The sequence below is a fragment of the Salvelinus sp. IW2-2015 genome, linkage group LG36 (assembly GCF_002910315.2).
Source record: "Salvelinus sp. IW2-2015 linkage group LG36, ASM291031v2, whole genome shotgun sequence".
NCBI lineage: Eukaryota > Metazoa > Chordata > Actinopteri > Salmoniformes > Salmonidae > Salvelinus > Salvelinus sp. IW2-2015.
In genome coordinates, this window is record NC_036875.1 from 23,431,998 (window position 1) to 23,446,126 (window position 14,129).

General features: G+C 42.8%; 2 protein-coding genes across 5 annotated transcripts in view; one reads left to right on the top strand and one right to left on the bottom strand.

Annotated features, from left to right (window-relative positions):
• LOC111959806 (potassium voltage-gated channel subfamily E member 2) overlaps positions 1-14,129 on the top strand; it is a 367,483-nt gene that overhangs the window by 260,371 nt on the left and 92,983 nt on the right. The window lies entirely within an intron of this gene.
• LOC111959642 (MORC family CW-type zinc finger protein 3) overlaps positions 1-14,129 on the bottom strand; it is a 30,165-nt gene that overhangs the window by 12,171 nt on the left and 3,865 nt on the right. For all 4 annotated transcript variants that reach the window (XR_002876705.3, XM_070437663.1, XM_023981365.3 and 1 more), the window contains exons 2-6: positions 7,156-7,228; positions 5,340-5,472; positions 4,693-4,931; positions 4,349-4,496; positions 3,936-4,086 (exon numbers count right to left, since the gene is read on the bottom strand). Coding sequence is in view for 3 of the 4 variants with exons in the window: in XM_070437663.1 (XP_070293764.1) it covers positions 3,936-4,086; positions 4,349-4,496; positions 4,693-4,931; positions 5,340-5,472; positions 7,156-7,228 (744 nt within the window). In the remaining variant the exon portion in view is untranslated. The remainder of the gene's footprint in view (positions 1-3,935; positions 4,087-4,348; positions 4,497-4,692; positions 4,932-5,339; positions 5,473-7,155; positions 7,229-14,129) is intronic.

Consider the following 14,129-nt stretch of genomic DNA (forward strand, 5'->3'; position numbering starts at 1 on the left):
TTGGCCACGATTACAGCCTTGAGTATTCTTGGGTATGACGCTACATGCTTGGCACACCTGTATTTGGGGAGTTTATCCCATTCTTCTCTGCAGATCCTCTCAAGCTCTGTCAGGTTGGATGGGGAGCGTCGCTGCATAACTATTTTCAGGTCTCTCCAGAGATGTTTAAATCGGGTTCAAGTCCTGGCTCTGGCTGGGACACTTAAGGACATTTAGAGACTTGTCCCGAAGCCACTCCTGCGTTGTTTTGGCTGTGTGCTTAGGGTTGTTGTCCTGTTGGAAGGAGAACCTTTGCCCCAGTCTAAGGTCCTGAGGGCCCTGGAGGAGGTTTTCATCAAGGATCTCTCTGTACTTTGCTCCGTTCATCTTTCCTTCGATCCTGATTAGTCTCCAAGTCCCTGCCACTGAAAAACATCACCTCAGAATGATGCTGCCACCACAATGCTTCACCGTAGGGATGGTGCCAGGTCTCCTCCAGACGTCATGCTTGGCATTCAGGCCAAATAATTCAATCTGGGTTTCATCAGACCAGAGAATCTTGTTTCTCATGGTCTGAGAGTCCTTTGGGTGGCTTTTGGAAAACTCCAAGCAGGCTGTCATGTGCATTTTACTGAGGAGTGGCTTCCGTCTGGCCACTCTACCATAAAGGCCTGATTGTTGGAGTGCTGCAGAGATGGTTGTCCTTCTGGAAGGTTCTCCCATCTCCACAGAGCAACTCTGGAGGTCTGTCGGAGTGACCATCGGGTTCTTGGTCACCTCCCTGACCAAGGCCCCTCTTCCCTGGTTGCTCAGTTTGGCCGGGTGGCCAGCTCTAAAAAGTCTTGGTGGTTCCAAACTTCATACATTCAAGAATGATGGAGGCCACTGTTCTTGGGGACCTTCAATGCTGCCAACATTTTTTGGTACCCTTCCCCAGATCTGTGCCCCGACACAATTCTGTCTCGGAGCTCTACGGACAATTCCTTTGATCTCATGGCTTGGTTTTTGCTCTGACATGCACTGTCAATTATGGGACCTTATTTAAACAGGAGTGTGCCTTTCCAAATCATGTCCAATCAATTGAATTACCACAGGTGGACTCCAATGAAGTTGTAGAAACAACTCAAGGATGAACAATGAAAACAGGATGCACCTGAACTCAATTTCAAGTCTCATAGCAAAGGGTCTGAATACTTATGTAAATAAGTTATTTCTGGTTTTGACTTGTAATACATTTGCAAAAAAAATCTAAACTTGTTTTCGCTTTGTAATTATGGGATATTGTTTGTAGATTGATAAGGGAAAACATTTATTTAATCAATTTTAGAATAAGGCAGTAACGTGACAAATTGTGGAAAAAATCAAGGTCTGCACTGTATAAGTACATACAGTTGAAATCGGAAGTTTACATACACTTCGGTTGGAGTCATTAAAACTCGTTTTTCAACCACTCCACACATTTCTTGTTAAGACATCTACTTTGTGCATGACACAATAATTTTTCCAACAATTGTTTACAGACAGATTATTTCATAATTCCCTGTATCACAATTCCAGTTTGTCAGAAGTTTACATACACTAAGTTGACTGTGCCTTTAAACAGATTGGAAAATTCCCGAAAATTATGTCATGGCTTTAGAAGCTTCTGATAGGCTAATTGACATAATTTGAGTCAATTGGAGGTGTACCTGTGGATGTATTCCAAGGCCTACCTTCAAACGCAGTGCCTCTTTGCTTGACATCATGGGAAAATCAAAAGAAATCAGCCAAGACCTCCGAAAAAAAACTGTAGACCTCCACAAGTATGGTTCATCCTTGGGAGCAATTTCCAAAACACCTGAAGGTACCACGTTCATCTGTACAAACAATAGTACGCAAGTATAAACACCATGGGACCACGCAGCCGTCATACCACTCAGGAAGGAAACGCGTTCTGTCTCCTAGAGATGAACGTACTTTGGTGCGACAAGTGCAAAACAATCCCAGAAAAACAGCAAAGGACCTTGTGAATATGCTGGAGGAAACAGGTACAAAAGTATCTATAACCTGAAAGGCCGCTCAGCAATGAAGAAGCCACCGCTCCAAAACCGCCATAAAAAAGCCAGACTACGGTTTGCAAATGCACATGGGGACAAAGATCATACTTTTTTTCATGTTGTGGGGGTGCTTTGCAGCAGGAGGGACTGATGCACTTCACAAAATACATCATGAGGAAGGAAAATTATGTGGATATTGAAGCAACATCTCCAGACATCAGTCAGGAAGTTAAAGCTTGGTCGCTAATGAGTCTTCCAAATGGACAATGACCCCCAAGCATGCTTCCAAAGTTGTGGAAAAATGGCTTAAGGACAACAAAGTCAAGGTATTGGAGTGGCCATCTCAAAGCATTGACCTAAATCCCATAGAACATTTGTGGGCAGAACTGAAAAGCGTGTGAGAGCAAGGAGGCCTACAAACCTGACTCGGTTACACAAGCTCTGTCAGGAGGAATGGGCCAAAATTCACCCAACTTATTGTGGGAAGCTTGTGGAAGACTACCCGAAACGTTGGACCCAAGTTAAACAATTTACAGGCAATGTTACAAAATACTTACTGAGTGTATGTAAACTTCTGATCCACTGGGAATGTGATGAAAGAAATAAAAGCTGAAATAAATCATTCTCTACTAATATTCTGACATTTCACATTCTTAAAATAAAGTGGTGATCCTTAGGTCAGCTAAGACAGGGGATTTTTACTAAGATTAAATGTCAGGAATTGTGAAAAACTGAGTTTAAATGTATTTGGCTAAGGTGTATGTAAACTTCTGACTTCAACTGTATGTATGTATGTATGTATGTATGTATGTATGTATGTATGTATGTATGTATGTATGTATGTATGTATGTGTATATATATATATATATATATATATATAAGTTTATCTATTGTTTTTGTCCTCTCACTCAAACCCTCCATTTTTTGGGGTGTTTTGCACCTACCCCACATTTTCCAGGAATATTCTTATCATGTTACTAAATGTATCAAGAGTATTTTCTGATTTCGTTTTCAACAAATGCGGCAAAAGGTACAGTAAATGTTAACAGTGTATTGATATGATATTTAAGTGTCATAAACCTACAGGTGCCCAGCCCAAAGGGGCTTCCAAGACACTACAGAACAAAATAATATTTTAAAATTATATGCATACAATGATCATGGCAAGTACAGCTACCATCTAGCCACACTACACAAACAGTACATTTCTCATTCTCCTCCAGGCATTGTTAACAAACACGCCCTGTCTAAAACAAAATTCAAGCCTCTGCTCGTCCCGTAACCAGAATCCTTCAGGGTTATCAACAACTAAAAACATGTCTCAGATCGTTATACAGAGGGCAATAAAACACTAAATGGACTTTGTTTTCGATCACACAGCAGGCAAAGTCTTTCCTCTTCAGGCACTCTGTTAAATCTACCCATATCTATAGCCAGAGGGAGGGTGACGGATCGGCACAAACTGACCTTTAGATTTTTGTTAGGTTCAGGCAAACATTTGGTTCAGGGGTGTAGTTCTCTTTGATGAGAGTGTACGTTCTAAGTTTAGGTTTAAAGCGCAATGTTTGGATTCAGTCTTGTGTCAGGTGAAATGGTGTGTCCTCAACTTTGGTCTAATAATTTTCCCATAATCTCCTAACCTTTCCCTTTCAATTCCTAGCATGGTTATGCATATAGTGTTAATCTGGGAAAGTTTCTATAATTTTCTTTCACTTTGAAAATTTGGAGTAGGTTGTGAAGATCAGTCAGATTGAATTTTACGGCAGCAAAATGTGAAGACTGTGCAAGGGGTGTGTAGACTCACTAGGCACTGTATTTGAGTCAACCTTAGAAGTTCTAACTCAAGTTATGATCTGTTGTGCAAAATGCTGTATGGTAAATCAATAACATTATAATCAGTATACTCAGTCATCACTTACACGTAGTGAGTAGTAACTCTCTGGTTTTGTGAGCAGCTCTGACTGTCTGTATTGCTCACTGGTGCTGTATTGGTGGTCCAATACATCCAATGGGATTTTGATGTCGTCGCTGAATGTCGTGAAATCAAATTCTGTCGGACCTGTTATCGTCCTGTGGACAATAACAAACACTTACTGTATAGACTCTTACTCAACAGTTGTACTTACTCCACACTTCAAAAAAGGCCTCTCTGTCAACCCCTAATGGTGGAATTTTAGGTTTTGATTATGGGGAAAACAGAAGTGAAACCGAAAATTCAACCAAGGGCATTCATAGAGGCAGAGGGAGAAGTGACATTTGAAAGTAAAATTCCACATAGCAAAACCCAATAGATGTGGAGAAGGAAAGGGAAGAGAATGCATGTGTGTCTGACCTGCGCAGGTTCCAGACGATAATGCGTGTTCCCGAGGAGCCTGTGGAGCTGATGGCTTTGAGCTCCTCGAGCAGCTCGTTCTCAGTATTAAAGATAGAGTAGCGCAGGATGTCCTGCAGACTAGCCTTGTGCTTCTCATTCACATAGAGTGCACCGGAAGTCAAGGACAACACACAGGGACAACACAAAATGTAGATAGACAAATAGCTAACAGTATTTAAGGTTGGCACTATAAAATAACACTGTACACGCACATCTATAGAGGGATCTAAATCCAACCTGTTTGGAGGTGATGACAGTTTGGGCACTATGTGTATGTGTATAGTCTCTCTATAAAAGGATATACTTATACTGGCTGTGTGGGACACATTGGAAGGAGATGATGGGCACAATGATCTCGTCTGCTTTGATCTGTGCCAAGTAGCTCTGGGAGAGCATGCCTACTTGCATGGTGTCTCCGTCTTGCGACTTGGAGAACACAATGGCATCTTTCCCCAGACGCATGGACCCGGACTTGAAGCCGTTACCATAGAGACCAATCGGGTATTTGCCATTTATGACTCTCTTATCACTGTAACCGAAACTGAAAGAGAAAAAGAAGGAAACATGCTATTTTTGTGTACATCAATCGTAAACGTGCATTCTTATAGTACAGCATAAGACTTGTCCCTGGTTTGTTCCGGGGACATCCCTTAGGATGTTTTCAGGACGTGCTCTGAACATCTGTATTTCCTTTAAAACATAAAATAATGGTCCTAAGGGGAACATTCTCTAGGGGACTTCCTAGTTCCCTGTAAGTTCCCTGTAAGTTCCCTTGACACTACGGAGGATGTGTCAAGCGTTTTTAGGACATTCTCAGAACATTCATCAATATACCAGTTGTCAGGACGTCTTGTGATGGTCCCAAGGGAGGTCTCTGCAGGACTTTTGTCTAGATCTAACCTGATTTACCCTGCTGAAGTAGTGGCAGTCGTTGAAAAACTGTCCATACCTGAGCATCTTGTGCATCTTTTCATAGTCCAATCCATTTCCATTGTCCATGAAGATGAGGCAGTCTTGGTCTTTGATCTGGGTCTTATCAATCCAGAACTGCTTGGCGTTAACATCAGGATCATAGGCATTGTCTGGTGAAAGATAGAGAATGTAAGCATTAGTGCATACATATAATACACTGACAATTACTTTGATACATAAAGAATATTGTTATTACAGTAGGTTGCTGTGCAAATAACCAGTCCCTTTCATAGTGTAGATGATAAAACCCTATACTAGACCACTCATGACACCTTCTTATTGCTTTTCAATGAGAACAAGACTATGGCCAAGCCGGCACATCCACGCCAAGCCCTCCACTTACCAGCTGTGTTGCCACTGCTGTGGAAAATTACCACACCACGAGGGGTTTAGACCCCCCCCAGAAATTCTACATTCAAAATGGTGTATGGTAAAGTGTGATAGATAGAACATGTCCCCCTTTGTTGATTGTGCAATGTGAACCATTAAGGCTTGGACACACTGGTAGCGTTTGCAGACCAAGAGTACATACCTCTGAACAAAGTGACAGCCTTCATTTGCATATTGACTGCAAATCAATTCGTCATCTAGAGACGGCTGCAAATGTTGACGCCTACCGGGGGTTGGTCCCGAAATCACAAAAAGCTGAACGAACTGCGAACGAAAGGCAGACCGTCATTCGGTGCAATGTGTTTTATCCTTTAGAACAGCCTGTCTGGGACAGCTGTCACGGAGGACGGAACCCCAGCCTCGTATACTGATGCTATATCCTCAAGACACTACTGTAACATCAGGCTAACACAAACATGTGGTCTGGTCTCCCACTCTCCCCAACTATTTTCAAATCAATCTCTCTATTAATCCAGCCATCTCATTTTCACATTTCCTCCCTACTGCAATTTTTGTACTACTATATGTTATTGCCTAGCCCACCCTCTCTCCATTATTCTGTCTGGAGTAGGCTTGAATCCAAAGGCCTGTCCAAAGCCATACTGGTGGGGGTGGGAGGGTTGGCAATGTGTGTGTGTGTGTGTGTGTGTACTGAGTAGATGGGAGACACTGGCTGATGAAATATATGAATATATCCTAAGCCTTTATCGCTCCAGGTAGAGGTAAAAAGACAGAAATAGTGTGATGGGTTAAGAATAGTGAGGATATGGAAGGAAATCAAGAGTGTGAGATAAAGGAACACAGAGAAAGATGGAGATAAGAGAAGGAGAGATTGATGGACACATTCATTAATCTCTGCATTTAGCAAAAGAGTGCCATCTGCACTGCTATTTTAGTTATCAATTAATCGGAGTATTCGCTCATTGATTTCATTTTTGCGACCATCAGGTGACATCCCTGAGACAAACCGGAAACTAGTCAAAAACCTCCAGGGGTCCATGACAACGTCCAAATAACATTCGGTGGACCTTCAGGGGACAATGACACAACATCCCAAGAACGTCCTCGGTGACATACTCAGGACCAACCGGGAACTGGACAAATCCACCAGGGGACCATGATACAACGTCCCAAGAACATCCTAAAAAGTCCTTGGAGACATCCCCGGAACCAAGCTAGAAATAGACAAAACCTCCAGGGGACCCTGACACAACATCCTGACGATTTTAGGTGACCATTTCCTAACGACTCATTATTGTTTGCAGGGAGGGTATTACCACTAAATAAACTAATAGGGACATTTTAGGTGTGCCTTAGAATGTTTTATCCCATCAATGTATATCAGGGTTAAAAAAGGTTGGAAAACACTGGTTTTGTGATTGGACAATATGACGATGACTCACCTATTAGTTCAGCGATGGCGCTGAAGGGCCAGGTGTGGCTGGTGGAGTTTGTGTGGAGGAACTTTGGACATAGCTGTAAAGGAAGGGGCAGAGGATTAGAGTTACAATATACAAATGCTGACAACATGAAATGGGATTTTATTTTTTGCATATTACCACCTCCTGGATTAAGTTAGGCCTACTCTTGCCCTTATTTTTATTATATTATTTATTTAACCTTTATTTAACTAGGCAAGTCAGTTGAGAACAAATTCTTATTTACAATGACGGCCTACCAAAAGGCCTCCTGCGGGGACGGGGGCCTGGGATAAAAAATGTATACAATATAAATAAATAAATAAATAAATATAGGACAAAACACACATCACAACAATAGAGACAACATTACATAAAGAGAGACCTAAGACAACAACATAGCAAGGCAGCAACACATGATAACACAGCATGGTAGCAACACAACAGAACAACATGGTAGCAGCACAAAACATGGTACAAACAATATTGGGAACAGACAACAGCAGAAAGGGCAAGGTAGAGACAACAATACATCACACAAAACAGCCACAACTGTCAGTAAGAGTGTCCATGAGACACGGACATAAAACTGTCCAGTTTGAGTGTTTGTTGCAGCTCGTTCCAGGGATGTGTGTGCTTTGGGGACCTTTAACAGAATGTGACTGGCAGAACGGGTGTTGTATGTGGAGGATGAGGACTGCAGTAGATATCTCAGATAAGGGGAGTGAGGCCTAAGAGGGTTTTATAAATAAGCATCAACCAGTGGGTCTTGCAACGGGTCTACAGAGATGATCAGTTTACAGAGGAATATAGAGTGCAGTGATGTGTCCTATAAGGAGCATTGGTGGCAAATCTGATGGCCAAATGGTGAAGAACATCTCGAGAGCACCCTTACCTGCCGATCTATAAATTATGTCTCCGTAATCTAGCATGGGTAGGATGGTCATCGGAATCAGGGTTAGTTTGGCAGCTGGGTGAAAGAGGAGCGATTACGATAGAGGAAACCAAGTCTATATTTAACCTTAGCCTGCAGATTTGATATGTGCTGAGAGAAGGACAGGGCACCATCTAGCCATACTCCCAAATATTTGTATGAGGTGACCACCTCAAGCTCTAAACCCTCAGAGCTAGTAATCACACCTGTGGGGAGAGAGGCATTCTTCTTACCAAACCACATAACCTTTGTTTTGGAGGTGTTCGGAACAAGGTTAAGGGTAGAGAAAGCTTGTTGGACACTAAGAAAGCTTTGTTGTAGAGCATTTAACACAAAATCCGGGGAGAGGCCAGCTGAGTATCATCTGCATATAAATGGATGAGAGCTTCCTACTGCCTGAGCTATGTTGTTGATGTAAACTGAGAAGAGCGTGGGTCCTACGATCGAGCCTTGGGGTACTCCCTTGGTGACAGGCAGTGGCTGAGACAGCAGATGTTCTGACTTTATACACTGCACTCTTTGAGAGAGGTAGTTAGCAAACCAGCCCAAAGACCCCTCAGAGAGAGACACCAATACTCCTTAGCCGGTGAATAGTGATCGCTAAGGTCATTACAGAAAACACCAGACTGATACCTATCAGGATTATTTGTGAGGATAACATCGAGGAGAGTAGCCTTTTCTGGGTGTTTGGAGTCAAACCCTGTGGGATTGGTAATAATCTGAGAAAGATTTAGGGAGTCCCATTGCTTTAGGACTTGGTCAGGTGGTTTAAGCATGTCCAAGTTTAGGTCACCTAGCAGGACAAATTCAGAGTTAGTGTAAGGGGCCAGGAGAGAGCTTAGGGCAGGTAGGGTACAGGCCGGTGCTGATGGAGAACAATAGCACCCAGCAACAGTCAACAAAGAGCTATTTGAAAGTTTAATGCTTAAAACCAGAAAATCAAATTGTTTTGGGACAGACTTGGTGGAGACAACCGAGCACTGAAGTTGATCCTTGGTAAAGAATGCCACTCCCCCACCTTTGGAAGATCCGTCTTGCCGAAAAAGGTTATAACCAGAAAGGTTAACATCAGTGTTCAAAACAGTCTTCCTTAACCATGTCTCAGTAATGACCAACACATCTGGATTGGAGCTGTGAACCCACACTTTCATTTGATCCATTTTAGGTAATAAGCTTCTAGTGTTAACGTGCAGAAAACCCAGGCTTTTATGAGGGCAGAAATCAGTGAATCAGATATCAGAGCACAAGTCAGAATTGGGGCTAGCAACAGTAGATGGGCCAGGGTGTACATACACATTTCCAGATATCATCAACAGTAACACAATCAAGGCATGCCATAGGACAGGGAGAGCTCTGCATTGCTGACGTATGTTACGTTCCCCAGTTTCTTTGTTGTGGTTTTGTTTGTATGTGTGTTTTTCAGGATGGCTTCCTGAAATTCCCCCAAGCAGCTGATTGGTTGGCCCCATTGCTAATTGGAGCTGGCCCCGCCCTCTCGTCAGAGGATACAGCTGTATCCCATTACAGACTCCTTCTCCAGCTAGAAAAAGTCAGTGTTCCTTTGTTAGAGAGAGATTATTACTATGTCCTGTGTTGGTTGTTGCTGAGAGACTAGAGCTGATTGGTATGTCCTATGTTGCTGACAGAGCACTGATTATTATATCCTGTGTTGGTTGTTGCGCAGAAGTATAATTTGTTGGCAGTATTTTATAGTCGGTCCTGCTAAGGTATATCTATGACAAAGGGACTGTTTTTGATTATAGTAATTGTTTGTATTCTGTTTCATTTGTTCCCAGGGGGGAAGGGACATATGGAGTGCTTAGGCAAGAGGCCTGCGGGCATACATAACCAGTAGTATTTACTGTCTACACATACTAGGTAAGACCTGGGTGGACCACCCCCTTTATTTTGGTTAGCGCACCAGGTGGTGCTAAGTTAGGTGAGTAGGCATTTAAGGTAGAGGGGGCTTTGCCTTTGACATTTACTTTCTTTGCTTTGGTTCCGTTCAGCCCCTTTTCCCCAAATGTACCGTGTGACGGAATAAATTCCCTGTAAACGGTACCAATCTCTGCCTTTGTCATCCTTACTCGCACCTACAGTGCCATACCTCTTTCACTCCACGGGGAGTTGAGTTGTAGCAGGGTGTTGCGTTCCCTCTTCCTAGAGGCGTACGTAACGTATGATATCTGAATGTGCATCAGATGGCAACAAGATCATATTGTATAGCAATTTCATCAGGTAACATGAATCCAAAGCTGGCAAGAGGTGGTTAGGATGGGAGGCCAAATGTCAGTGTAAACTAATTAAAAAATATATATATAACAACTTGTGGCTAGCCATTGTAAGTTCAGAGTCACTCGCCCCAAAAGTGTGTGAGTGCTGGAAGCGAGCGATAGCTCAGGAGAGAGGGCTGAGTGTGGTGGGGGTACCTGTACCAGACGGGGAGACAGGCCAGGGCAGACGGTGAACAGATCTCCAAGTGGAATCCAAGCAGCGGGAGTAGGTGTCCACCCACTTGGGAGAAGCTTTAATTTCTGGAGGCAGATTTCTTGTAGAAAATGCCAGTGAATGGTCTTTGAACAGTAGGAGGGGGCTTCAGAGGACGCTTCAAAGACTCCTCCTGTTGGGCCCAAAGGCCTCAACACCATTTACTTCACACCTTAGTGCTAATTGGATTTGTATCTGGTCTGTCCTTGCAAGCCTGGGAGCCTTAACTCAGCATTCAGTTTTGATCTGGAGTGAAGGACATGCTGTAGAGCAGGGGTGTCAAAGTCAAATGGACGGAGGGCCAAATAAAAAATTTAGCTACAAGCCGAGGGCCGGACTGTTCGAATGTTCATTGAAAAWWWTTTAAATGACGCATATAGTCTAGTGAACCTAATTGAACCTACTGAAAACCTAACAAATATATTCCAATATGATCAGATAAATAAAGCAATATTTTCTTATGGCTCTGTCAGTAATCTTTAATTTTCAACAGACACAAAAGACAAATTTCCTTTATATAAAAATCCCCATAACATGAACATTAAATGAAAGAAAACCGGTATTCAAGGCACCATCAGTAGCCTATATTTTCTATTTAGCAAAAGTGGGCTATAATTTACTTCAAAGAAAAAAACAATATATAGCAATTTTCTATCATCCACTCAACTGAAATATTTTTAAAATATAATTGGATTGAAATACAATAAAATAAAGTGCAAAAAATCTATTAATCAAAAACAACACTTTGTTTAAGGAGAAGTAAACATGCAGTGAAAACAAATATTAAACTTTAACTTTTAAACTTGAACTGAGTAAAAACTCTAAATATGTGATTGCCACAGTAATGTTCACTTGTTTGAGGTTGAGGGTGATACTTGGTGGTGTCCCATCTTTTCCACAAGTTCATCAATGTTCGGGGTAAGGCTCTGAGCTGAGGAAATCCTCAGAATTGAGTGGAGGTGTTCAGCAGTAAGTCGACTTCTGTGTGATGTTTTGTTCAGGTTCATCAAAGAAAACAGTTGTTCACACAGGTATGTGCTGCCAAACATAGACAACGTTTGAGCAGCCTGGATGCGCAGCTGGGCATTGTGTCGGGGAGGAAACGGGCGAACTCCGCAGCACCCACTGCCGCATATTTTGCCTCAGTGCATCATTGCATTGGAGGTCAATCAACTCCATTTGGAGGTTTGGTGGTGAGCTTTCCACGTCAACAGCAAATGGGTTACCGAGCAGTTCCAACCTGCTTTTTTGTGCTTCAAAGTCAGCAAATCGGCGTCGAAAGTCAGCGGCAAGCATACCTATTTTATCAGCCAACTTGCGCTCGGAACGCACTGGTAGAGAGCTTCTCTTTCATGTCTGGCAGCTGGAAAGTGGCTCAAATTTTCTTTCGCATCTGCGTCTCCCACAGAGTCAGTTTGGTTTTAAATGCCTTCACTGTACTGTACATATCAGAGATGACATGATCCCGACCCTGCAGCTGCAAGTTCATTGCATTCAGATGACTCGTAATGTCACACAGAAAAGCATTTCACACAGAAACATTTCGTCTCGGAGTTGTGTTGTGTCTTTTCCTTTGCTGTCCAAGACAGCTACTACACAGAAATCCTTATGACAGACTTCTGAAACATTCCATCGAACACCTCCTGTGTGATAAGGCAAATCACCATTGCTCCGTTTCTAACTCGTCAGAAATGCCTTGAACTGGCGGTGATTCAACCTTTGGCTCTGATAAAGTTAACTGTGCGCGTGATGATGCTCATTACATGCTCCATTTTCAAGGCTTTACCGCACAACGCTTCCTGGTGTATGATACAATGATAAGCTGTCAGCTCACCTGTCGCGTTTTCCTCTTGCATCTTTTCCCGTATCTTCGCACCAGTCCGCTCCTGTGTCCACACATCGCAGGTGCTCCGTCGGTTGTCAAACCCACGAGTTTTTCCCAAGGCAGCTCCATCTCATTTACACATCTTGACACTCTCCATACAAATCATGCCCCGTAGTTGTCCATGCATAGGACGTAAAGCCAAAAACTCCTCTGTCACGCTTAGGCTGGAGTCCACTCCGCGGATAAATTGACAACTGGGCAATGTCAGAAATGTCGGTGCTCTCATCCACAGCCAAGGAATATGCAATGAAATCTTTTCCCTTTTTCACAAGCTGCTCTTTTAGATTGATGGACAACTGGTCTACTCTCTCGGCAATGGTGTTTCTGCTCAGACTCACATTTAAAAAGAGTTGCCTTTTTTCTGGGCAAACTTCGTCACAAACTTTAATCATGCAGTTTTTGATGAAATCCCCCTCCGTAAATGGCGGGCTGATTAGCGATCTCTTCTGCCAAAATAAAACTGGCCTTGACAGCAGCCTGGCCTTGTGATTTGGCTTTTTGAACAGAGCCTGTCGAGATTTGAGGCCTCGTTTTAATTCCTCTGCCTTTGTAGCCTTGTTCCATGTCCATATTCTTGTTTTTGTCCGCGTGTTTCGTTTCATAATGTCGTCTCAGATTATACTCTTTCAGTACCGCCCACATTTCTCCACACAGAAGACACAAGGTTTTCCAGCTACCTCCGTGAACATATACTCCGACTCCCACCTTGTTTGAAACCCCCGGTTCTCAGTGTCCACCTTCCGTTTTGCCATTTTTGATGGGTATCTGAAAGTTAATTTTACTGTGATGCTGACGACTGCTGTGCCAATAAATATTGAAATGAAGCAGCCTACTGCTCGGTGCGTCACCGTTGCATTGTGGGAAATGTAGTATTGGTGCGTGTAAAAGATCTGCGGGCTGCCGGCTTGCTGCGGTCTGCGGGCCGGTTCTAATAATAAATCAAGATCATCCCAGGGGCCGTAAAAAACCTTCTCGCGGGCCGGATGTGGCCCGCGGGCCTTGACTCTGACATATGTGCTGTAGAGGGTAGCATCCTGCACATGTACCTGCCGAAAAATCTAGTTTATCTAACTTCAAATCTATCCTTTTGTAAAAAACATGTTGAAAAATGTGAGAGCTCACATGCAGCTGTGTCTCGCTCTCTGATGGGGGTGTGCCAATCATGACTCCAACTGCATTACATTGGGTCATTCCATGTTCCTACATGCCCTCAGACGCAAATGCCCAGACACTTCCCAAACGCTCTACTAATACGCTTGCGATACGGTTTTGGAAATACGAAAGATACACTGCCAATATTCGTGGCCAATCTTTGTGTAAAAATCTATAAATCAAATACAATCATCGTACCAATAGTTGCATCTATTATTAGGGAAATGTATGTAAAAATGTATCACTAGCCACTTTAAACAATGCCACTTAATATGTTTACATACCCTACATTACTCATCTCATATGTATATACTGTACTCTCATCTACTGCATCTTTATGTAATACATGTATCACTAGCCACTTTAAACTATGCCACTGTTTATATACCCTACATTACTCATCTCATATGTATATACTGTACTCTATACCATCTACTGCATCTTGCCTGTGCCGTACCATCACTCATTCATATATCTTTATGTACATATTCTTTATCCCTT